General features: G+C 37.3%; 1 protein-coding gene across 4 annotated transcripts in view; it reads left to right on the top strand.

Annotated features, from left to right (window-relative positions):
- The window catches only part of LOC100646769, a 292,006-nt gene that overhangs the window by 175,446 nt on the left and 90,024 nt on the right, over positions 1-26,536 (top strand). For all 4 annotated transcript variants that reach the window (XR_002307927.2, XM_020863890.2, XM_020863898.2 and 1 more), the window contains exon 3: positions 10,417-10,561. Coding sequence is in view for 3 of the 4 variants with exons in the window: in XM_020863890.2 (XP_020719549.1) it covers positions 10,417-10,561 (145 nt within the window). In the remaining variant the exon portion in view is untranslated. The remainder of the gene's footprint in view (positions 1-10,416; positions 10,562-26,536) is intronic.

The following is a 26,536-nucleotide window of genomic DNA, read 5'->3' as shown; positions in this document are numbered from 1 at the left end:
CGATGACGCTTGTCATCGAAGTTGGCAGGTGGCGGCGCAGTGACACGCGGTCCAATTGCGGCCACATTATTAAACCGCCGGCCATCAATGCATGTAGCCTTAATACGCCGGAATGTACAGTTTGCGCCCTGCAAATAGACCGTTTAGATCGGATGCAGCGTGGCTTTGGCGGGAATTCGCGACGTACGACGATCCCTTTGCAATAACGTAATTGCAAATTGAGTCGAGTACCCCCCTCCACTCGCACCAGCAACAGCTGCAAGCCGCGTTTAATCGTCACGGTTGTTCCGCACCTGATTGAAACTGCTTGCACAACGAATCCGTGTAACTTCCGTCGATTATCCTTACATAGAGAATCGTTAGATCCTTGAAATCCTACCGCGTTAAATATTGCATGCAAACGTGACAGTTGTCTCAGAAACTTCTACGAGAAAGATGATCGAGGGCGGGAAAGGAATTTTCTGGCGAATAGAAATTTTACGAAGCGATATGGAAAACAACGGACGAATGTCCGTACGACGTGATACGAGTAATTGAAAAAATTGCTGAATGTCTGTGGATGTTAATGAAAATTCGTATTTTTATAAGAGCTAATTGAAAGAATAGTTCGTTGTCCGTTAAACGTCGATGGGATATCGCACTTTGAATATCTCGAGTATTTTCTGATTATTCTATACGTATTATACGTTTTTGCATTTTTAGATTCCCCATAAAAATAATGAAAAAGATATCCGTCCGTTGTATCGATAAATAAATAATTTATTTCGTTGAAAGAATATTTTGTTTTGTTCGCCTGCTTACGGAGAAACGATTAATCTTAGTTTAAACGGAAGACAATTATCATCTGATCATTTAAAATAATCACAGGACGAAACGTTTTAGACTTCTTCGATATCTTTATTTAGATTACGAAATTGAAGTGACAAATCTTGTCGTTGCCACAACGAAGTTTTGATGCTTTCAAGTTAATTAAGTTCTACGTTTTATCTCGAAGGTAGGAGAGGAAAAAAAGTTAAACGAGTTGGCGTGTAGTGATCTGCAAACAAGCGAGGCTCGTAGAGGCGCAAAAGTTACTTAAACAGATCAGAACCATGATGCCATTACTTTGTAACTTAAGTTACAAGCCATATGAAGTTTGCTCATGCTCCTTGAACGTAGTCACAGTTTGAGATTGCTTGATATTCTTAGTATGCAAGCTCGTTTAATTCACTTTTTCCTTTTTCTCGGTTCTCTCGTTCCTACGTCGAGACGAAGGCGTACAAATTTGTTTAAAATACGAGCGCATATACGAAATCGTTATAATTTTATGAATGACAAACTTATGAAACGTATTACGCATAGTTTTACGAACTGAAAATTCCGAATGAAATTTCGTGCACAGCCGTGAAAAATTCAATCTTCGTCAAGTTTAGGTGCGAAAATGTAGATATTCAATAAGAAGGATGTGATTTATGTTGATTAAACATAATTAGAAATAGTGCTGCTCTTAAGTACCCAGATATTTTGGTCGATTTGTAATAGAGAAATTGGCTTCACTTTGATTCTTATTTATTACCTATTTCTATCGTTTGTTGAAGTCACAAAAGAAGGTAATACGTAAAATTTACAGGACGAATAAACACTTTTCACAAGAATTTCGCGATGACGATTATTGACGATTATTAAATAGTGCTGTTCTTAAGTATCCAGATATTTTGGTCGATTTGTAATAGAGAAATTGGCTTCACTTTGATTCTTATTTATTACCTATTTCTATCGTTTGTTGAAGTCACAAAAGGAGGTAATACGGTAAAATTTACAGGACGAATAAACACTTTTCACAAGAATTTCGCGATGAAAAACACGAAGGATTCTAAGAAACATTTTTTAAAGAACTTACTTTGTAAAGTTGATTGTCGGTATGCTAAGGGTTGTATATCATTTCCAGTTAATTGCATAGATACACATACACAGGAGGCTAACTTCAAGTTAGCAACAACTATAGGCCTTTGCACGAAAATGAAAGATTTACAGATCCCTTCCATGTTCATTTTCATCGCACGCCACTAACGAATCAAACTTCTTTCCCTTTTCAGCGTACGTACGCAACATGAAAATTCTGAAACTAATCGCACGTAAAACCTTATGGCAATTAAAATCGACTTTTCGCCAGACTTTGCGAAAAATTGAAACATATTTTCTGTTCATTCGTGGAACGTTTGCCGGGGAATCGGTGTTAAATCGCTTCCGAGAGGATCGGCACGCGCGCGGTCGACCACCAACAACAGGATTCCGCAATGTTCGAAACAGAATAAAACCTTCAGGATTGAAAGCGATAAATTCGAGATACGTGCAGTCGCTGGCTGCATATTTCCCGTGGAAAACGGCCGGCAATAATTTTAAGTTTTGTCGCGACCGCATTTGTTACAGTCAACCGTACGAACCAAGCAATTTGTAACGGGTTGTAACGTAACGGAGGCGTCATTACACGTTGTTTTCGCGTCGTTTCGTGAGATTTAATGAACGAGATGCACGATATGAACCTTCATTCTCCTCCTCTTCCTTTATAACGATAATAACGTGGTTACGACGATCAAATTAAGCTTATCGATTTTGGCAGCATTCAGTGAGAACAATTTATAGTACCGCGTCGATAAGCATTATCGAAATAGCCAGAAGAAAGCGTTAACATACTAATTCGCCAGTAGATGTTCCTCTTACTTGCTTAATTTTCGTCGCGATGGATATTGATAAGCGTGAGCGAAACGTATTGATTATTTTTCAATCGTGAGATATACGAAGTATAAATTGCACATGTACAAATGTACAAATGGCACTTACGTATATTATCTGAAGTAAAACGTTACCTACATATCTTTTTTTTTTTTTTTAGAGCATTATATGGGGAGAAGGGGAGAAACGTCGAAATCGTATATCACTTAAAATATTTTCTGTTATGTTAGCTGTTGCTCGCTATTTCGTCCACGTAGGATTGGGAGAAACCTTCTTTTTCTTTTTTCTACTTATTTAATGAATCAAGTGAGTGAAATTGGTGAGAATCAATTCTGATTACGTAACGAAATACGTTCGTGGGTGAGTCTCGTTTTAAATATACGTGATCGCGAGGGAAACGAGAATTCTGCGAGCAATTGTTCGTGACTAATCGCAAGCGATAACAGAGAATTACTCTTCCAACCACTTTTTTACTAATCGTCGGTCAAGATTTAGTGGCTGAATTTCGCAGTTAGCGACTTGTGAAGCGGTATCGGCGTTGGGCTATCAGTTTCCGGTGTTTCGCGTGAAAAAGCCGCGTCCTATCTGGCATCGACGATTCTCGATTCGGCGCCTAAGTTGGCGCACTTGAGGCGAGAATATATAAACCTGAAACTCGACTCGAGCTTCTACCGTGCTTTGCAGCGAAGAAAATACGGACACTTTCATGGCGATGATACGAGTATCGAGTGAAAATTCGGCCGCTGTCGACCAAAGACGCGACCGTATCTCTCAGACTGTCGCTTCAAACGGTTGTTTCCGAGACGAAGGAACAGAGCGCGACAAAATTTATTGCAACGGAAAAGAAGGCAACGACTGTGTCACGTGGCTGTTGCGATTTCATTTTGTATCGATTTCATGGCTCGACGATAGTTATATCACACGAAATAAATAAAATACAATGAGAAAGAAATAAAGATTGATCCTTAGTAGATTAAAGTGATACAAGTCTGTCAACATGATAGCAGTTTCGTAAAAGAAAAGCAGTAAGATCGTAGAGAATTGGAAAAACAATACGTACGTCGCTAAATTAACGACAGATGATTGCTTATTTCCATTTCATATATCCACGTATCATCGTATTATTTATAGTACGGCTTGATATTTGCCTGAGTCAGTTCTCCTGCGAGACAATTTTATAAGATCAGCGCAAAATCTCTAGCAAAATCCGTTTCGCTGGAAGCTCACGATAGTTCTGGTAATATTGTAGGTCTCAGCCACTCTGAATCAGAGATAGTGAGCGTTAATTACTTTAGTAATTAGTAACTGCTGCGGGAGATGGTGACGAAGCTACCTCGCGAAAGAACGAATAAATCTAATAATATCAGGAACTCCCTCGCCAGCTATCTTTTCGTTTCACGTTAGCGAATTGATCCTAATCGGAGAAATTTTGTTACAACATTGCCAGGCTTAGAGAGATACTGTTTATCACATCCCTTCGTTATTCGCTTATCTCGTACATATATTGTATATGCCTCGTTAAACGTTGACATATTTGCATTTTTTTTTTTTTTTATGGTTTACGCAGCAATCTTAAACTAAAATCTTGAAAAAGCTTGAATCTCTCGGTGAAACTCGAGTTATTTGCGATAAAGTGAAATTAAAACTTCTACACAGTTTTCTTTTCTTTTTTATTAGATATTCTGTATTGCGTTTGTTTTAATAGCTCGAGAAAAAGAAGTAGAATTTAATATCTTGAAAATGAAGTAGATTACAGGAATGTGAGTACACGCGTATTGCATGGGACTATTTTAAGCGGAGGAGTATGTTAATTTTAGTGGAAAGTGTTCAGCATACGAAACACATTCTAAAGTGAAATAGCCGTAAAAAGGAAAGGAGTTGAAGGTATTTTCTTTTTATCAGGCTCGTATCTTCGCTTTGAAGAAGTGGAATTCTATCTAATTTAAATTCTTCTTTGATTCTTAATCTAAATGTAAATTATTTCGACGTACAAGAAGCATTTACAAAGAGAAGGCTAATTTTAAAACACTTGTCTCTTACAGAAACGTAGTGTTCTTGTTTTTAAGTAACGTTTCTATAGCAAGAAATTATAGCATCAAATGAAGCGGTAAAGGGCTACTTTCTATTCCTTTGAATTACATTTTGTCGTCCGAGTAAAAGAAGGTTTGCAATTGATTTCTCTACTTTGCTAGGGGAAACTTAGTTTCTTTATTTCGTATATGTATCGTTCACATTATCATCCAAAGTATGCTCCGTTCAAACATTCTTTTCCAACATTTTCAACGTTCTAACCCAAATATTCAACTTTTTTTTTATAGCAATTTCTTAAAGGGCTTGATAAAAATTTGTAGATAATTTATTTTCATAATATTAACATCCTATGAGATAATACAAGTATACGTATCGTATTCTTCAATGAACGTTTAACTCCAACATTTTGACAACATTTTAATTGACTCGGTTGAAAAAAATGGTAGACGTGATTAATCGTGTTCCACGTCTGAAGTTTCCAAATTCTTACTGCCTCGAATAAAAAAGGAAAATTTCACTCTGCGAACGAGTGGCCGTAAAAATTTCACGCGGGAAAGCCACTCGAGCAAACAACGGTATCGTAAATAAAGAGACAAACATTCGTTACACAAACATTTTTCCTTTCCTCCAATTACCACTTCCGATTTATGTTTCGCGCGGTCAGCTCCAAAGTTACCGGTAGTGTACGTTGTAAACGCTTTCTGCTGTTTACAGCGCAATAAAAAAAGAAAAAAAAGGACAGCTGAATGGGAGAAAGGGTGGAAGAAAGAAAAACGAAAAAATCAGTCGTGGACGATTTGCTAAAAGTTTTACGACGCCGCGTGGAACATTTAGCCGGTTTGCACGATTCTCGGCTTGCCGCTTCGCGAACATTCATCGTAGCCGCTGGAATTATTCATGAATGATACCGTAACTTTCGTTTTAAGATTAAATTTATGCCTCGCTGCCACGCTTCGCCGAGAAACTCGCGCGCAAAGTAATCGCTCATAGATTCAATATTAAATACCGACGCGGAAATAGCTGCATAATGTCTTTAAGGATGGTTTATACCTACGAATGGCTGTACTAACCGGAGGAAAATACGAGCTTGCTGGCCAACGACAATAACTCTGTGCTCTTATAAAGCGTGCGGATGTGGTGGAAGAATGTGTTGCAAGATAGCGAACCGATAAGCTTACGCTTGTTTCTGTATATCCGTGATTTTCGTTTTACGATTATTCCTACAGTGAAGGCAATATAAAGTAGTTTCTGCTAATCTTTTTCGAATCGCGACACTCCGACATCGCCTTTCAACTTCATCTCCGCAAATTTCTACTTTTGTTGGGGAATTTATATTTGCATATTCACGTTTATGAGTGTCGCAGAATTGAAAAAACCTAAATAAAATATACGATGCATATTATGATTTGCTATTACTAATTGAGTATGCGGAGAGCTGTCGTTTTAAATGAATATTTTACCATGCAAAGATATGTGGGATAAGCTCTCGGTGATTTGTTTGTCGATATATTCCTTTTGCTAAAATTCGTTTATTGCCAAAAAGTTGACATATTAAATTTACGAAAATAATGATTTCAACGCTGACAAACGCATACAGATTTTTTAATAAAACAAGGGCTTTGGTATAAACATATATAGGTCATTATTGTCAATAGTTATTATAATCTTTCCATGTCTAAATAGTAGTATGTAATATAAGAATAAATAATTGTATCAACTTGGAAAAATGATGCAATTTTTTAGACGTGATTTGTTGCTCATACCTAGTAGCTTCGTATATATTTAAAATTTCCATTCGTTAGGAAGCAAACAGAACTATCGAATCAAGAGACTCTCTCAGATTAGAAACTTTAATAGAAAATTCGTAGTATTTACGCAGATCTTTCATTTATCTCAACAACTATATTTTAACGTCGTGTCTGAAAGGTTAAAAAAGGGGAGCAAAAAAGAAAAGAGAAAAAGGAAAAACGAAACGAAAAAAAGAATATTCCGAACGTACGAGCCATCCATAGCAGCAATCCTATAGAAAATCCCGGCTGTCTAGGTTACAGTGCAACTCGTAAAAGTTTCGATGCAACGCGTGGTACAACAAGCCCGTTTTTCGCGGCAATTTCGCGCTGGAATACTCGCGGCAATATTTTTATTGCTTTCCACGTTAACAGCGAACGATGGTAGCCAGCAACAGCCGAAGTATAGAATACATGCATGACGCCATTGCCAATAATAAAAGGATCATTATTGACGATCGACTGCGAGAGAGCAGAGTCGCAATTTTCCACTGTACGAAGTACGGTTAATTTTTCCTCGTGTCCGGAAATTTGGCACCATTGACGCGACTCTATAACACGTGATTTTTCGCTCTTGACGCGCCTACGCGATGTACAGGACGCTGCGTTGAACGTGCTACGTGGTCCGATTTTTGCTGATGAATCCATTCGTCAGAATTAGCGGAGATTTGTCGGCTAATTTAGCTGCGGTGTTTTTATCGAATAAGAAGTGCGGTAATTAATTTTAAATTTGAAACTTGACTCTTCCTAAACGGATCTTTCATTCGACAATAAACACGATGATATGATGGTAATATATGCTGCATCGAGTAGAGGCTACGTTTGCATCGAACGTTTACTGGAAACGAAAAAGGAACAAAGGCACCAAAACTTGGAAAGTAACAGGTTTTTCGAAAAGAAATTTGTCGTAGCCAAAGGAACAGAATATGAGAATCTAGAAAATTTGCTATACAGGAAACTGTAATATTTTCCAGTCAAGATATCAGCGTCTTGTCAACAATGCTATCATCGTTTGCGATTATTAATTTTAGATTACTATCCAGTAGGAATACTCCAGCACGATCAAATATATATTTCGAAATTACCGCGTATTTCAACTTAGTTCTACTCTTGATAAGCCGAATAAAACGAAAGCAAAATTCACTCTGCGAAATTTGAATGAGCGGAACGTGGTGCACGCGCGATCTTCATAATTCGATCGCGTAATAATATTTCCAATTAAAGTCACTTTAGCCGTGAAAATTCGTTTCGTTTAAGCCGATGGAACAACAGTGCAGGAACATCGTGAGAATTTCAACGCATACATATATGCGCGTATGCGCGTGAATTTTAATTATTTTGGTTTGGTGGACGCGAGGAAGTGTTTATTCCCGCGTCTCGAAACGAGCTAGCACCAGAGATAATTAAATATGGATTATCTGACGCACGTTCGAGCACTCGTTCGTCGCGCTAATTGGACCAGAAAGAAGACAGTTATCGTACGATGGACAAAACGATATTTCACGATAACGAAGCCATGGAAATAACGTATCAGAGGCGAATTGTTAGCACGGTGATCTCTAATTTTATTGTTAGAACGGTGGCCTCATTGAACGCCAAACAGGTATTATTATAACTTGTGGAATATTAAATAGATATTAATCCCAAAATTAATTTTAGAATTTGCATTAAGAATTTTCCATTGCACGGACGGTGAGGCATGAAACTAGCGAGATTAGTAAAAGATAAAATATATCGTCGTGCAATAAAAATAAGGAAATAAAAACTTCTTTTATTTCCTTTAAAGTAGTCTCCAAGGGACAACTCTTTGGAGCAAAGGATTGTAAAATAAATAAAAAAGGACTCTACGCGTAGAAAGATTTTATTTAATATTGCGATCTTTTCCTGTGCGATTATTAAAAACACGTGCTCGTCGTATCTGCGACGAAATAAAATCGACGTTCTCATGTTCTTTTATTTTTTTTTATATAAATAATAATGAGTTGCAGTAAATCGTGGAATTCTATGCATTTATACGAAGTTTGAAAGTGCGAAATTGCACAGGATGCACATAACGCGAAGAAATATATTATGATATTCAAAGTATAGTACTTTTTGCAATACCCAGAGGGTAAAACAATTTTTCACCGAGCCTCTACGTTGTTAATTGTGCTCCCAAAAATATAAATTCGCATAAAACGTCGCCATCTACTATCGCGTTCTACCATCCGAAAATTCTCACTCTCGAACTGTCGTGTCTCTCTCCATCGATTCGGATACCGAATATTCCGCTGTGCAAGGTCTTTTTTTCTGCTATCCTGGGTTCCGCGCCGGCTGTTTCCGCGTTTCCTCGTTAAGTCGTAAGACGCAACAAGTGTTGGACGGATTATGTCTTGAGGCAAACAAACGAGATCATCGTGCCAGGATAATTCTTCGTCCGAGTTAATTAATTAACTCGGGAATTGGTTCGTGCAAGCGGTGCGTTGCGCGGTCTCGCCATCCCATGGGGTTTGCTTTCTCGTATCGGATCGAGTGCGTTGAACGCTCACGAGATTGTTCGTCGGATTAATTGCGGCTTTATTTCGCCTCGAGATCCTTTTTTCCGATTCGTCGAATGGCGCGGGTTTAAACTGGTTTTTAGCGAGGTCGCGGATATATAAATCATTTTTAAACATGTTTGCGTTAAATTTGTTTACGACCGTGCTTTTTTTATTTAATCTTCTGTGTCTTGTTGGCGAGGGTGAAAAATTTACATGGAAACTCACTACGGGAGAAGAACATTGCAAGTCGTATTTTCTGCGTCTTCCAGCAGAGCGATTTTAAAATTCATTTCACACAAACGCTGTTTTGCTTAAATTTACCTTGGAACGTACTGTTATTTCTGCCGTTTCCTTGTGGCGAGTAAACTCATCTCGAAGTTAAATCGCCTGTTTCTCGAAAATCAAACGTCAAGTGTATCGCAGAAAGACTTCCGTATAACGCGAGTTCCTATAACGCGTCAAAGATATTGCAACTGCTGTTTTCATATAACGCGATTCCTCGTACAACGCGTTAAACACACGCAACATGATAGATTCATTGGAAACTGATCCAAAAGTTGAAAACGAATCTTTACTTCCGCCAAAACGATGACGTTGGGGCGTGATTTTGGACGACTCAGACAGTGACTAATGATCAAGATTGTAAAAGTATTTTTCTATTTAAAAAATCTCAAGAAACACAATACGTAAATTTGTATAATTATATCTTTATTAAATTCCAACAAAATAAAAGATTTTTTACATACATTAATAATATCTTCTTTCTAATCAACTTCGCATAAATGTCGTTTATTTTTAAAACACTGTCCTACTTGATAAAACATAGAGCAATCATCTTAAACGTGTTACCTTAAATTATGCGCGTTATAGTAGAAAAATTCCTATACAGCACGATTCCCTACAACGCGAATTCACGGCAGTCTACCGTATGTACGTAGAAAATGAAATTAAGAAATTTAGAGAAAGCGGGGTCAGTGAGTTTGGCTTCGCGAAATTTCGTACGTTCATTTACTTTGATATTCTACGAATATGAGATACAAAGGCTGATAAAAGAGAAACGGGTTATTGGATAATAAAGGTGTGCGTCATTTTTACAGCCACTGTATTCAAAAACTCGCATCCGTATTTCAACGAACGAAAACAATTGCTCTCTTGACTCGTGGCAACCTGATGATTGTCGACAGTTTACACGAATCGCTCAAATGCGACAGCTTCGAGCCGGTTTGTCACGTTGGTCGTCGCGACACGTCCAATAGCGTTCTAACAAGCGTGAAACGAGAACGTTGTTCTTCTTTGAACGTATTTCTGTGTATGCAAGTGTGCGAAGACCGTCGCATTCAACGGCTGGCGTTTCTTTTGTTTTCCAGGCAGACCTGTCCTGCCAGAACACGAAGCAGTCCGTGGGCGCGATTTATACGCGCACGAACTTCGTGACACTGAAATACGTCACCGACTCGTGGGGCACCATCTCGAACGGCTTCCGTCTCGTTATCACCGCCGTCAAGGATCCAAGTGAGTACATTTCTCCATGTGATAATTCCTTCGTTCTTTTGTGTCTCGGGCGCCTGTCTTGCCTCCGCGTTATCTGATACGCGCGCAAAAGTTTTCTTCGCTCGCAGTTTTCGCCGTTTCACGCGTTATCGTGGAAATGGTAGACGCTCGACGACGCGTTAGTTACGTTTTAAACGTCACGGAATTGTTTTATTTAGCAGAGCCAAGTAATGAAAATCACGTCGCTGCTTGGCATTGATTGAGTGACACGAGTCAAAAAATTTCAAATTTGCTTTTATTAATTTAGACGTCCACGTTATTTTTTCTATTCCAGTAATTTCAGTCGTTGGGCTTTAAAACAGTTTTGCGCGAGAAGGCGGAATTGTTACTTTTTCCACTGTCAACCAATGTTTTATGACAACACCGGCTTATCTTCGGTTGTTTCGCGACGCTACGAGCGGAAGTTCGTAGCGCTTTCGCAAGTAGTGTGTCTCGTACTAGGTCAGCCGTGCAATGTCGTCGAAATAACTCGCGAAGATTTCTTTGTAAAATTTGGGAAGCCTCTTCCCTAAAATTTAGATTTTTCAAGTTGTGCCATTATCGTTGGCAAACAGCGACGTGTAAAAATTGCACGGACGCAACATTATCAAGGAAACGTAAATGGAGCAAGTTATCGTTTGTCCAAAGTACAAGAAATGTATCGGGATAATAAATTCGAGGCATAACGAGAAGTTCTAGGAGGGAAAGTAGTTTATTAAAATAGCATGAGATACTTCTATCTTTTGAATTTCGTAAAACTGTAGGTTCTACATCGAGGAGGAAATGAAAACGAAAAAGATATGAAGTAAATTCTTGAAATTCTTGTTCACGATTGCAGCGTGAATTTAATGGAATTTAGCGATGTAAATGGACCAGGAAGAATCAGAAATAAAATATTGCGTTAATGGATGTTTCCTTCCGTCATTTATAAATAATGGTTTACGTCATTTCACGCCTGAAGTTATCGCTATAAAATTATCTGTTGAATAAAAATATCAGTTTGAAGCCATGGTGTCCGTTTTGACTATTCAATTTTACCGGCTTATTCCACGCTAAATTCGTATTAAAATCCTATAGGAAGAGAAATGAAATGAGAAATTATGGAACAAACGCTTCATGACGAGTTCTGCTCATTAAAAATTCCTGGGCTCCTTATTAAAGTCTATTTATCTGTAGTTACAAGTATTACGTCTCAATTTTTGTCATTTACAGCGAACAAAAGAAATTACGCAGAGAAGAAATAATAATGTCTTGCGAATTCGAGGGAAAGATGTCTGATTAAAGAACGAAATGAACCACGAAGCTTTCGTTTCGAATGACTTTCTGAAAGGAAATTAAACGACCGTTTCTCTCTTTCTTCACTCCGTGACAGCTTTTTTCGAGTGTGTTCTACTTCAGTTGGTTCGACTTAATGAAGTGCTTAATGCACCGTGATTAAGCGAAAGAGCGAAGTACGAATGAAGAAAGGAGAAACACGTTATAAAATACTCTCCATTCCTTCGATAATAACGGGATATTGTCGACTTCGTTTGCCGTGTCGTTTGCTAAAGAGATGTTCTCGAAAATCGTAATCTATATAATGGCTATTATTAATAGCGATATGGCGATAATCTTCACGTTTGATTATTATACTGAACGGGAAATGTAAGAAATGTGGAAAATAGTAAGCAAGATATAAAATACCCAGCACTTTTTCTCAAAGTTGAAGAATACTTCACGTTACAGTCTCCGAGACGTTTATTAAATTTAATATCGTTACATTACCTGTATCGATTTGTCCACAGTATCTACTCTTGGTCGTAAAATTCAATTTAAAGAAACAGTATTTCGTGTATGAGTTGCATTGTGCGTTGCATTATTATTATTAATGTGGTTCCGCTTTTATGATAATGCACTGGCTCGTCATGGGGCGACTGTAGCTGCTTTTCTCGAAAACAAACGAATTAAAGTGTTGCACCAGCCACTCTGTTCGCCAGATTTAGCGCCGTGCAATTACTCTCCGTCTCCGCGGCTTCAAGTAACAACGAAGGGTAAACGTTATGACAGCATTTAAGACATCAAGAAGATCGTGACGAGTATCCTCAAAGTAAATGCACAAAAAGACAGGCAAGAATTATTTGACGCGTTAGTTGTCAGTGCGGATGGTTGTATCGCCTCAGGAAGAGAACGTTTTGAACAAAATAAAATATTTCCCTCAAAACGATACCTCTGTTATTTTTAGAAAGTTCGACTATCTTCGGGACAGACCCGTGTACATCGTTAGAGTCTTGCAACGATAAAACAAACCTTTGTCCTACCTGTTTTCCCTTATACATTTTCCATAGACGTATCGCTGGAACGGAAGAGCCAATTATACAAGCAGAGACAAACTTCGGTGAATAAATAAAGCGGCGGACAATTATAATTCAACGGGATGAGAATAAATGAAACAGTAAATTAACGACGCTTCCTATTAACGGTCCTCAAATTACCGGCCACTCGTTATTTCGTGCCGTGGTCTCAATGCTGCCCTCGGTAATTTTAAATTAACAGCAACGCCATGGCGAAAGATAATACCGTCATCCGGCTGTGTAAAATTCCCCCTTTTCCCTTTCTGGCCACCGTGGAAACGCTAAGATCTCCTGAAAATGTCACGGAAATTCTGATGCCCTGTAACACCGCGATAAATTAAGGTCGCAAGGCTGGAAATCCGCGAATTTTCCTCTATATACGCGCTTGAAAAGTGCCAGCCGAAATGATAGAGAAAAGAAAGCTGCTTGCTACGCTGCGTCTGGCCAACGTGTGTTCTCTTCTATGGATTAGCTGCTGTGCGTGCTTTCTCTACTAATCTTCGTGTTCTTGCTCATTTTCGCCGACTGTCGACTTTATAAAGTAATATCAAGTCACACTCGTGACATGGATTAAGGATCAAGTGGTTGAAACGAGTGCAGCTTGTACTTGCATTCGAAATTAAGGTTAACATCGAACTTTCATTCCAAACTGTAGTCATTCCACACTACCGCTTTATTTTCTTAACTTTAACAGAGTTAACCGTATCTCGTGGACAGATTATCGCAGATATTCAAATAGAAATATTTGAAATGGTTGGACAGGTGGATGAATCGTGTATATAATTTTATTATACTTACTGTTGCCAGATCTCTAAATAAATAATATAAACGTGCGATCTATTGATTTTATAATATTGTTTTCATATTGGTTAATATTGTTCTCAATTTATAATTCGTTATTAATCTATACACGTTGTGTACTGTAATTACAAATGAAGCAAGTGCCTGGATATTTGCGAGGAACGACATTAAGGCTATCAATTTTGTAATGAGTATACAAGCGTATCACAAATTCCATCCATTTCCATTTTCCTTTTCTTTTCGTTCCTTTTGTTTACCGAGAAAAAAATCCTGTAACGTTCTCCCGATTCGATAATTTTAATGGCAATTATATAATTCAACGTAGCATTATGTTATATGCAGTTGACAAGCAGCTATAACATGGATTAGTATAACTTATGCAATAAATTGCGTATTTAGTGAAATTAATGGGAACACGCGACATTTAGATGACAGAATATTCAGCGCAAATATTGCACATTATATCGAATAATATTCTGAAAACAGATAATTATTATTTACATATCGCGAGAAATTTCGACGTCCGCTAGCTATACGTTAAACTATTAATAAGTAGCTATAATTGAATAGCGTAGGTAAATGACATTGCAAATATTATACAGCTAAGATAAACGAAGTTATTAGTCAGAATATTCGAGTTATGGTATTTTAGAAACTTACCAGTTTTTTCTTTTATAATTATTAGACGCGTAAAGTAAGATTTCTTAAACATTAAACAAATTCTCGAGAAATCTCCGTAAAATTAAACAAAACTTCGTCAAGACGATCTGCGTCGTGGAACGAAATTTCTGAAAACATGGTACGAAGGTGGGATACTATTTATTATGCGTAACGCCGCGAAAAATACTGAATTTATACGAGCTATAGCAATATATTACGAATTCAGGATACGCGCTTTAACACATACTCTTTAAAATTCACATGTTGGTTGAATAATTCATTATACGACACAGTGAAAACTCAACGATCGTTATTTAGTTGAAATCGTTCATTGATATAGACCGTGTCAAAGAATAAACGTTTCAGCGAGCGAAACAAATGTTTTAACAGGTGAAGCCGGCAGAGGTGGAATTTAAATATCTCATTAACAACAAGAATTACTCCGAAGTTTACAATACGAAGCGAACATCTATCGTTTGCCAGAACTTCAATATTTCGATTTGACGCGTTATTATCTTTACAATCGGGAGAAGCAACGAAAACTTGCATTTTCAATATTCCCGCATTTCCTGTCCGATAGTAATTAACGTACCATAATTTTATACTTCTGGCTGTGAACTAAATGTGCACAACTGAATTAATGAATACTTTAGAACGTGTAGACAACTGAATGAACGAATACCTTGATTGTTATACTACTAATTAAGGCTCACGGTGTACATAATAGATAATGTTTCGTCGAAAAGACAATAACTGGTCCGTGTGAAGTATTTAAAAGTCCCATATAGCTATCAAAACGATGTTCACGGATGTAGACAAGCGGCAGACCCATTGTCCGATTCGCGTTTGGCATAACGCGATGCTCTGTACGATGTGCAATTCGAGAAATTCCAAACTGTCCGGAATCACGAAAGCTTCCTGCTCAGACATGACGGGCTGTGTTGCAGCGCGAGCAAGGAATTGTTGCTGATAATATTAGCGCGATTCAACGCGTCGCGTTTTGCGGTTTGTACCGTGTCGGAATTACACGATATTCACGTGATTAATGTTGTTACTATTATTGCAACTCGTTATAAGTTTTTCCACTATTCTCTTAAACGGAAATATACAGCTTTTTCTATACAGGTAGGCGATCTTATCGTATAAAAAACAAAGGGAAACGTAACGTAGTATTTTTGTGTTTATACATTTTTCTTTTCTTCTGTCCTTCGACAGAAAAAAATAACAATGGGAAAATAATAATTCAAATCCACTCGGAGCCACATGTGCGACTTTAAAGTTATTCCATCAAAGGCAAGAAAATTTTCTACGTCGTTACATCTTCTTATTTTCCTTTTAAGGAAAATAGGATCATATACGATCGTTAGTCAGTCAAGACACACACACACACACAGAAAAAAGAGTACGTGAATCATTAAGAGGCACGATGCATTTTCGGTTCAGCGCTGTTTTAATTGAAAAATCAATCCAGAGCTCAACCGGACTCCGTTAAGCCGGCCGGCATCGATTACCTATTTTTCACGTAAAGCTTTTCATACGATGCCTATAAAACACTGCATTAACGGAGTAATTTGTCGGGCGCCAGACGAAAGCCGAGGGTTTTTAGTCTTTCATGATCGAAAGGTTCCGAGCGCGTATCCCCTTCGAAATTCGGTTCGAAACGTTGAAGTCGCTCACGGAATTCCGCGGGTGTCGTGAAATTATTAACAAGCATCGCCGTTGAAATTACGGCGTGTCGTTAATTTTATTCCATTTTGCATGCAAATGAGCCATAGCGAGAGGAATATCGGTGGACTTCGTTCACTATTCGTCCACGAGTTTAGCTCGTCTCGAAGCTCGGTTGGCTGAAGCTTTAGAAAGCTCTTGTTGTTGCTCCCTTCGACTCGATCCGCGTATCCATCTTTTTCCATATGTATATTCGTTTTTAGAATGATTAATGTCGAGAATGGAAACCGTAGATAGTTTATATCGGAATCAAAGATGAAAGCAGTGGACGCGAGTTGGCCGGACATTAGCAAAATTGATACGAGGAGATATTTGATGAAAAGATACAAAGACGACCAGCTAGAGTTGAAATGAAAATGCTGCGAGGAAAAAATAGTTTCACGCGTTTGTGTAGAGCGTAGACGATGAATAATATTGTAGATAAGTAAGATAATATTTTACGATGTTTACGGTTGATTGCATATCGTTAAATATTTCTTAATTTACAAATTTGACAATTTCGAGGATTGTTGTAAAATACGAATAAAGATATTAAATAAATAGAAATTTAAATATATATAATATAAATATTTAAGACAGATACTACTACCATTACAATGGCATAGTGCCCAGATTTAATGTTAAAATGACGTGTTAATTCGTCTTTTTTGCGGACCCACAAACACGCTAATATCAACTTGTGTAACCTATGCGTAACGTATGTTCCCTTGCGAATTATTTGTATTTTTCATCGAGCGAAGGGTTTTGTTTTTGTTCTGTACATTCGATATTGTTCTAGAACGAAACTAACACACGAAACTAACTTCTGTCCGTGATTTTATTCGTATTACCAATATACGGAACAATTTTTGAGCAGATGAATTTTTATGAATGAGATACCTACATATTTTTTATACCAACAACTAGGTTATTCTCAGTTGTAAAAATAGGAAGAGAAAAATCATAAAGAGATTCGATTTCAGAAGAAACACAGTGTAAACAGTAACCCTCGTTATTTCATCTGTATGAAACGTGGAAGCGTATGATGCAAGCTCAGATACCAGGCTATTTCTCAGTTTCTACGAAATGGAACGAGATGAAACGTAGCCTATTTTCTTGTCTAACTCCAAACTCTGTTCCACAGATTTCACGTGATGCGAGTACAAACAGACAAACAAACGGTCGGACAAAAATTCCAAAACTTAGTTTCCTCGACTCCATAGCTCATAAGATGTTTCTCGATAACAATCTTCTCTCTCTTTTTATATTCAACGTACAGACACAGACCTTCTACCGCTTTATCACATACATTTTTCCATCGTATACATCTAACAAATTCTATCTGCGAACAAATCAATCTCGATAACGTACAACCAGCTGCGTTTTAAAAGAAACATTTCTCAAACACCTCATTATGGTCTCCCCCGGGTGCCATAACTCATCTAAAACGACGCGCTCTCACGATCGAATTTAAAGTTACCAGGTACAAACCTTCTTAACTATGTCCGCACCAACTTTTCCTCGTGCCATCGGAACGCGTTAAACGGATCATGAAGCCATCGACGCTGTACTTTCGAAATTGTTAAGATGGATCGCAGCCAGTTTAGACGGTCTCGTCCTATTATTCAAAAGCGGGCCCGGCGCCGAGCGCCATGCATTTTCGTAACAGATGATCGCGCGGATAAGCGTCGAAACGGCGCCATTAAAACGCCACCATCAATCAGAAAACTAGCGTGTCGAGAAGGTGGCCGTGCCGCTGCCAACGACTTGGCTCGATAAGATGCGGCGACATGTTCGATAAGTTGCCTCTATTCGCGCCGAAGACAAACGACGAATCTTAATCCTCGCGCCCTGCCGCGACTTCGATCGACGAGGACGATTCAACGCGTGCCGACGCGTTTCGCTTCCGCTCCTCTGTTTCTCTCGCGCTTCCTCTCTCTGTCCTCGATCGGTTCTTTGCACTTCTCCTCTTTTCTTCACGGCGGATTCAATTCTTGGACACACTTTCAATCTTCGCCGCTTCTATCGGCAAGTCGCGTATCGATTTCGTCGCCTTGCTTTCAATATTACCCGCTCGTGACATTCTTGCATTCGCTTTTACCTGTTCTTCACGCGTACACAGTTACCGGGTCAAAATACAATTATTTGTCGAACTCTTGCTGCATGAATTTTCGTGTATTTCTATACGGAGCAGCGCTCGTTAAACCTTTCTCATTCGCGACTCGAGTTACGTACACAAAAAGGTACATAAAATGGATGTACATCGAAAGATTGATCGATAATAGATGAAAGAAGTTAAATTTTAAACGATTCTTCGCTGTATTTATGATTTGATTAGTCGTTATCACTTGTTGGGACAAACCTAAGGTATATCGATAAGAGAAATATGCTTCTTTATCTTTGCGCAAAGAATTAAATCGTAAATGATGAAGAACGTTGTTTTGGAATATTTAGATACGTAATATAAAATGTTATAAGCGTGTTTATGGCCATTTTAGAAATTGCTGCAAGTTCTGTCCCAGTTGCTAGCAAAATCCCGTTGAAACGATCTTTTAAGAAGCTGGTGTTTTACACCGATGTTGATGAGTAACTCGGTGAATTTTCTATGATCTTTTAATGACAGACGATTGACATTCTTTGTTTCATTGGTGCGCGGCAGTTGCAAAGATTTTCACGACCCCATAATTATGAAAACAGTGATACAGAATGTAGGAGGTGCATGTTCGGAAAATTAACGCTCAATAACGCTGCATCCTTTCGGTCATTTTCAACTGAAGAAATTTCTCAAATTAGAAATCTGAAAGAATGTTGATCCGAAGAACGTCGATGGTGAAATATGAAAAATCGTTCGATTTAATGGCAGAAATCTAATAAAATATTTGATTTTTCTTGAAATTGTCCTTTATGCAGATTTTAATACTAATAAGAATCTTAGTGGATTTTAGTTAAAATGAGCTCGAAACTGAAACATCGTTGAGATGGCAAATGATAAAGATGGGAGATAAATTATTTAGTAGAATATTAAAATATGTCAAAGTGAACATTATTTTTTGCCCGAAAATATCACGAAGTAGAATGGATCCAGAAACAACAATACGATAGCCAGGCTTTACAAACATTGAGTGTACGGAAAGACAAAGATCAATAGTCACAAACCAATTAATCTCTCGACCTCCTCTGACTGATTCTTTTATTTCGCTGTCAATCAATCTCTGTGGTGTTATTCCGTGGTTATTGAATCAATCTTTTCTTTTGTCAAACAAATAAATATACGAATTTCCTTCATTTGAAAAAATAGAATTAAGAAAGTAGTACTCGAATAATCAAGTTTGTCGATAAAAATTATATTCCTATTATTGTTCTAGTTCATCGTATTGTTTGTATAAAATGATACGATACGAGCAAATAAATTAGAAACATTTTTCCATCGTATCTTAACCAAACGCTTATACAGTATCAAAATCATTTTCGTACAAATAAAAATTTCAAATTCTGGTCTTTTTATATATTTAATATTATGATATGCTGATAAATATGCTACCATAGTGACTGATATTATTAGCAGGGAATTTTATAAGTCACAAGTTGTTGCAAGTTACTAATTATTATCACTGCTCATAAATTTGTCTTGTATTACAGCAACAAGGGACAGTTTGTTAACAAAATACATGAAGTTCAATGAGCAAAGTTTTCAAAGCTAGAAGTAAGCCGATTGTCCTACTTCACTGTGCTCTTATTTGACAGAACCTTGTAATTGAAAATTTATTACTTTTCAATTTATTACTACCATCACACCCAGTTCTATTTTTATATGATTTTGATTTAATACCGCTCTAAAAAGAACACACACACAATTCATTTTTCCTTTTATACGATTTAATTCGATCTAACGTAGTTCAAATAGCGCTTCTCGAAAAATGTCCATTTGAATTCAACACTGTACATTCGAAACTTTTTTCGGTATATTTTTTTTTTCTCGGTTTACACTCTGATTTTAGTTTATGTTTCTCTTGGAATTCAATCACCGGCTGGCGGCGATTTTTTACCATTTTATTTTCCACTTTATTGGAAAAATCATATAACCTACTGCATCCGCTATAAAATGACAACATTGAGTCCCAGTAAATTACCTGAAAATTCCCAATTTTCCTTTCGATACATACATCAGCTTTGATTTCTTATTTCGTGCTTGGAGTTACTGTCGATCGAGTAAAATTGAAATCCCTAACGTGCATCTAAATATAATTGTCTTAAAGTTCACATAATAAAAAAGTGTGTTTCGGTTGATAAAAATTGAATAAAGAGGTAAATAAAGATTTTTCTACGATTTGTTCTCCTATTTTTTCGTATGTATTCTATGTTTCTTATACGATTTTCTCGTGAAAAACAGAACCAAAATAGTATTATTAATATGATTATTTTACACGCAAGAGAATCTTAGTGCCATTTAAGCTACGTTACACGTATCCAATGCTTTGCAGAAAATATTTAACTCCAGAATATTAAGACTTTGAATGTTTTATCTGTGATAACAAACAGTATGAGTATGATCTTGATGATTAAAGGCGTTCCAAAGTTTTGAGTATGTATGTGCTGAAATCGAATCACTTTGAGGCAAAAATCTACGAAGTAACGAAGAGAGATTGCTTGCTCTGTTCAATTATTCTCTCTCGCGCTTTACTTTCTCCCGGGAATATTATAGATTCGTGCAAATATTTGAAATTAAATTTCTGGTGAATTGAATTGTTTGATCAGAAAATATGAACTGATAAGTGAAGAACCAACATACACACGGACCAGAGTATCGTAATCACATTATAGAATTTTCTGATAAAAGTGCAAAAGGAAATGAAATTGAGTACATGCTTGCCTTCTTACTGAATAATGCATTGATAACAATAATAACAATGCGATATAATGGTTTCTTTTTATGAAACTATTCTCGATTACACGTGTTCGATAAATTTAGCCAAATTTCATTTCTAATTGACCAGTTCAAAAACATTTTTCCTTTTTTCCCGATAATTCATAATTTGAATTATACTTTTTATATCAGTTTCACGTACATTTTTCATTTATATAAGGAACAGTTGTTGAAAAGGAATAAGCGATATTTTTCTCCGAGTTTCGCGATAAAACTTTGAAGAGACATTGAATATTCTATGGGATTAAGCTCATAGTTAAGAAGCTTAACGTTTTCACTGCTGTTATTACTCTGTCGCCAGTTATTTCGTTTTTAAAATTTTATCTTCTTGCGAAAGCTCTCTGGTCTTCAATGAATATTGTCATATTCACGATATTTTTTCGAAAGATATTTCGTTTCGTCCGACTTTAATCTTACCAACGTTTCATTTCTGTTTATGAATATGTTTCCTTTTCAATGAATCTTCACATGTATGATAATAAATTTTAAATATTTTTCCCTCCATAATATCAAGCATTGCATAGTTGTGATTAAATAAATAATTATCCGATATGAAATAAACTTTTCAGTGCGGTAATTCTGCAATCTATTAATAATACAGTAACAAATTAACTTTATGTAAGTTATATAGGAGCTTCAGAATATAGGAAGTTTTCTAGAAAGTTTTCTATAGGAAGTTTATAGAAAATAGAAAAATAGTGAAGAAGTAATATTAATAATAGTTATTTGTAAATATTTTTCGGCTAAGAAGCACAACATATTATTTAAGAAATATTTAAAGGAAAGCAAAAGCTCATTAAAGAGTTAAATCTTCAGGCTCCTCAAAATTCTCTTAAGCGGTGAAACGTCCAATTAATTATCTCATAGAAGATTCGTTAAATGAATTGTTAATGAACTGTTAAATCCAGCCTGAAGCCATTAACAGCTCTACATTTTCTCTCTCGTATTCGTCTTACTTTTACAATTTCTTACGTTAAAACAGATAACCGTTCTACTGTATTTCTTTTCGTATCGTTGAAAAAGAATAATATACATTCATCTCGTAAAAAGAACCTTACGATCACAAGAAACAAATAATTTTCTTACCAATTCGATTTATATTACTACAAATTTTGTAATATATCTTGCAAATAATTGTTCTAATCTTTCTCTTATCTCTGGTACGAGTCAGTTATTCGAAGGAACACGTTGCTATAATTAAGTACAGTTAATAATCTACAAATATGCATTGCGACAGACTACTAATTCTATCGTGATCTTTAATTTTATTAATCATAATTCGCACGGTTCTTACGTTGTTATTCCTGATGGAATAAAGGTAAGAAAATTTAATGAAATTTCCCAAATACTTTATGAGGTAGAACATGAAAGATATATGCAGAATTTTTATGGCTGAAGTGGTAGGTGGTTTACATCGATATACGCGAAATGTCGACGGAACCATAAAATTGTCGCGATAGCTTTAAAGCTCTTGGAGATTACTTGTTCCGTGCTCTCCGTATTTTCAACGTTATCTTGCGGTCTATGTATATGGCATAATCTATGATTTACTAAATACGTTCTGTTAATATGCTGCAAGAAAATTCACAGTGGCATATGAAATTATTACGGAACCTTTTACGACCTCCCTGGCCACATTTTACGAACGGTTCCTGCCTTACGATCTTCTTTAAATTAACGCATTAAGGGATAATGAAGAAGGTTCAAAAACTAACGTGTATTCCAATACAAACAAACAGCATAAACCTGATGTTTCTTGGATTTTTCGATACCTCCGTATCGATGTTATCTCAAACGCATTCGATGATCTTTAATAAAAATTGGAGATGCAATCAACTCGCCGATGAATAAAGAAGTAAAAGGTACGAACAACCCTATAAAATACGTCCACCCTTGGGTGGAAATAGAGAATAGAAGCTAGTCGAGGTATCCAATCGTGGTATCAGACTTGGATACGATGCGAGTTATCGATGAATGAAATTCTTAGCGCTTTCCCGAGACTATCGGAGAAAGCAATTCCCGACGATCTCTTGAGGATACGTCGGCTATACTTCATCCGCTGTTTTATACCGCATAAACTACAAGCAGCCGCGTTGGATCGTCGAATTCTTTCGAGATCCATTAAAGGATACGTGGATCCTTATATCTCGTTCCGGCATCAAATTACGGATTAGTCTCTTCGAGTATCTTTGAATGCTTCGTTGACATTGTGTGCTTCTCTTTTTATCAGAGGAACAGAAGTAGAAAAGATTGTGGCGGGGGGGGGGGGGGGGGAAGAAGAAACAAGACGTTTCGTTGTAATTTCGATAGAGTAGATAATGAGAAGAGCGATCCAAAGGATTCGAAGAGGAGTCTCTCGCGTATACCGTGGCCTGCTTCGACTTAATTGACTCAAACCCCTGGAGGATTATCTATGAGTTTCGCCTTCCTAGCCTTAATCCTTTGGTTAGAGCCAATTCGCTTGGTCTCCTGTACACATCGCCAACAGGATAGGCACAGACTGGCTAATCTCGAAGGGATGTTGCGGAAGACGCGTGAGGAATTAATGATGTTGATGGATGGTGGAGGATTAAGCGGTGAAATGTACAAGAATCGATGCGAATGGAGCTAGTCTTAGGCTCTTGCACAGTTTACGTGCAAAGTTTATGTATCATATTCTATACAAATTTGCATAAAGTAGAGCCATCGTTAAACATTCTATTATTTCAATCTATCAGTTATCGAAGAACATAATGCCTGCTGTATGTCTGTTATAACGTGTTGTTATATGTATTTGAGCAAATGAGACAGCAAATGAAAAATGACTAGCGTGTATCATACTCCCATGTCAAAGATTTAGATAGCAATATCAAGAAATATGGCTTTCTTAGATATTAATTAGATATTAACAACAATCGTAACGAATAAAGTGAATTTTGGTTGTTATACCTGTGAATGGTAGTATAGGTCGTCCGAAAAGTTTCTTTCGTTTTATGAGGAAATAATAGACGCACAACGTTTCTTGTTTTATATTATTTTGTCGAATTACCTACGATCTATTTTGTTCTGTTGAGATAAACACCGCGACATTTCACACACTTGGTTTCACGTTTGTATGAAAGTGTCTTTCTTTCACGTCACGAAAGAAAGACACTTTTCGGACAACCTAATATTATCTGACCTACGATAAAGCTCGTGGAAATCAGGTACATCGGCTCGATGACTCGACAAGAATAATTGAAGACAAATCTCTGAATATTTCCGAAATTACACGTCAAATTTTGTCGATACCTCGGCAGCTTATTGAGATATTCGATCCGCGGCAACGAAGGCCATTTTCTTGAGAATGCACGTTGTTCGTTGTCGCCTTATTATTTATCTAACGGTGTTGCGCTTCACGGTGTCTATACAAATTGCGAGATCAGCAATTCAATTACGAAAATCGTGGAAGATAAACCCCCTGCGCGAATACCGGTTCCGATCTCTTTGAAATCGATATCGCTAATGCAATATTAATCTGACCTGGCGCTGTACCGGCCGAATACGGATCCGTTGGGAAATAATTACAATGGAATCCGCTGGTTAACAGAAAAGGGACGTCAGGACGGTCGCCGGTATAACGGCGGTAATTAATTTTATACTTGCCCGTTATCTGTCTATTGTGGCCTGTAATGGGACTGCCGACAAACGGCGTAATGTGTGCGCTTCAGCTGACACACGGTCGATTAATTGGACTTTACATACCACCGGGTTTACCTGCGTATACGGAAACGTCTTGAATTCCACAAAGCGCTTCGCGTGTTTGACTCTGCATCCCTTGTAACGCAAGCGTAGGTAGTCGTGCACTATGAAGTAGAAATGCTTCATTTCATGCCATAATTCGCTGAAACGTTTCTTTTCATTGCATCGAGTCTTTGTTTTATGATAGATTTATTATACAGGCTAGCCCATACGTTATCGATATATTCTATAGGTTCAATGGATAAGAAACAAATTTTGTACAAAGATATGTCATTGGAATCATCGTTAATAGTTGTAACAGCAAACGACGATATATTAAAATGTGCAGACGTAATAACGAACGCGTATGAATAGACGAGAGATATTTACGCGTAATATTAATCAGAAGGTATGATAATTTTAACCAGTAATAAACGAGAACTTCAAAGAGTAATAAATCAAATTTTTTTGCCGATCTTACGTTGATAGGATTGGTGAAACGAAGCCGTGGTTGCAGTCGTAGAAGTACTATGATACCTTTTGATTACTAGCTCCTCATCTATTCATACTTTGCTCGTTGCCGCTCGTTTCGTAGATTTTTCTTTCTTGTAACTCTGAAACGATGCTTCCAATGACGTATATATTTATATGACATTTTGTTTCTTATCTTAACCTATAGAATATACTGGCAACGTATGAGCGGTGAAACTTCATAATCGATATTTAATTAAAGCAGCATATATTCATATTTAAAAATTTCTTTTTCCTAAAGAAGATATCAGATTCTATAGGTATCAAATACTACGTTCAATACTTTTATATATTCAATACCTTTCTGCAGCACCGTGGAAATGAACCAAGTATAAAAGAATATCTGGAAGTCTTATTTTCCAATATTGCTAAGAACGCAGAATGGGGTAGGATAAAATTTGCTTTGCGTTGTATGAAAAGATATTGCCCTTTATCTTCAGCCTAATCGCAGACAAAGATTTCGAAAATAGCGTTTATAAAATGTAACGAATCCTATGTGCCTTCTAATCCAATCTCTTCATTTCCAACTTGCTTTTCTTCATTACCAATAAACGATAGAATACGCTACGTTTCATATTCCACTCGTTTCATACTCTCCACTCACGATATCGCGATAAATACAAAAGTCCGCGCGATCGAGTATGAGTTTCGTTCTTCGAACATAGAAACGTCGCAAATGATGCGAAAGGCCAGCAGTTTTCGAAAGAAACGACAAGCCATTTTCGATATCGATACGAAAGATGCTCGATATTCGCGATCGTAAAAAGGAAGGGCGTGATTCTGTCGTCTCGGGCGAATCGGAATTATCGTGCTTTGGTTTAAAGGACGATTCCGGGCATAAACGAATCACGGTTCATTCATGAAAACCAGTCGCGTGCTTATGCATCGCGTGAATTTGAAAAAATGGACAGAGCATCGGGAATATTCGAAAGGTACTTGTACGACACGATAGCGTGTTCGAGCGTCGTTTCGATAAACTTTTGACGTAGGCGCTCTCGCGAGAAAAGGGAACAGCCCATCCATTTTAACGTCGAGTCATGGCGAAAGACGACACGATACAAAATCCTGTCGATGCGATGACAAGCTGCATCAAAGCTCGGTTCCGTTCCCCTCTGTAGTAAATTGGACTTCTCTGTCGAGCTTTTCTCCTTTGACTTTCGTCAACCGAATGAACGCGGCCAAGTCATTTTACGTCTAAGAACGAACGACACTGTTGCTTTCTTCGCTTGATTTTAAACAATTCGATTTACTTCTTCTATCAAGCCGTAGACGTGTCTGGGACTTTTGTTTCGCTAACGCGTCACGATA

The sequence above is a fragment of the Bombus terrestris genome, chromosome 1, assembly GCF_910591885.1.
Source record: "Bombus terrestris chromosome 1, iyBomTerr1.2, whole genome shotgun sequence".
Lineage (NCBI taxonomy): Eukaryota > Metazoa > Arthropoda > Insecta > Hymenoptera > Apidae > Bombus > Bombus terrestris.
The sequence above is the reverse complement of the archived record's forward strand: the minus strand, read 5'-3'. Positions and strand labels throughout refer to the sequence as shown.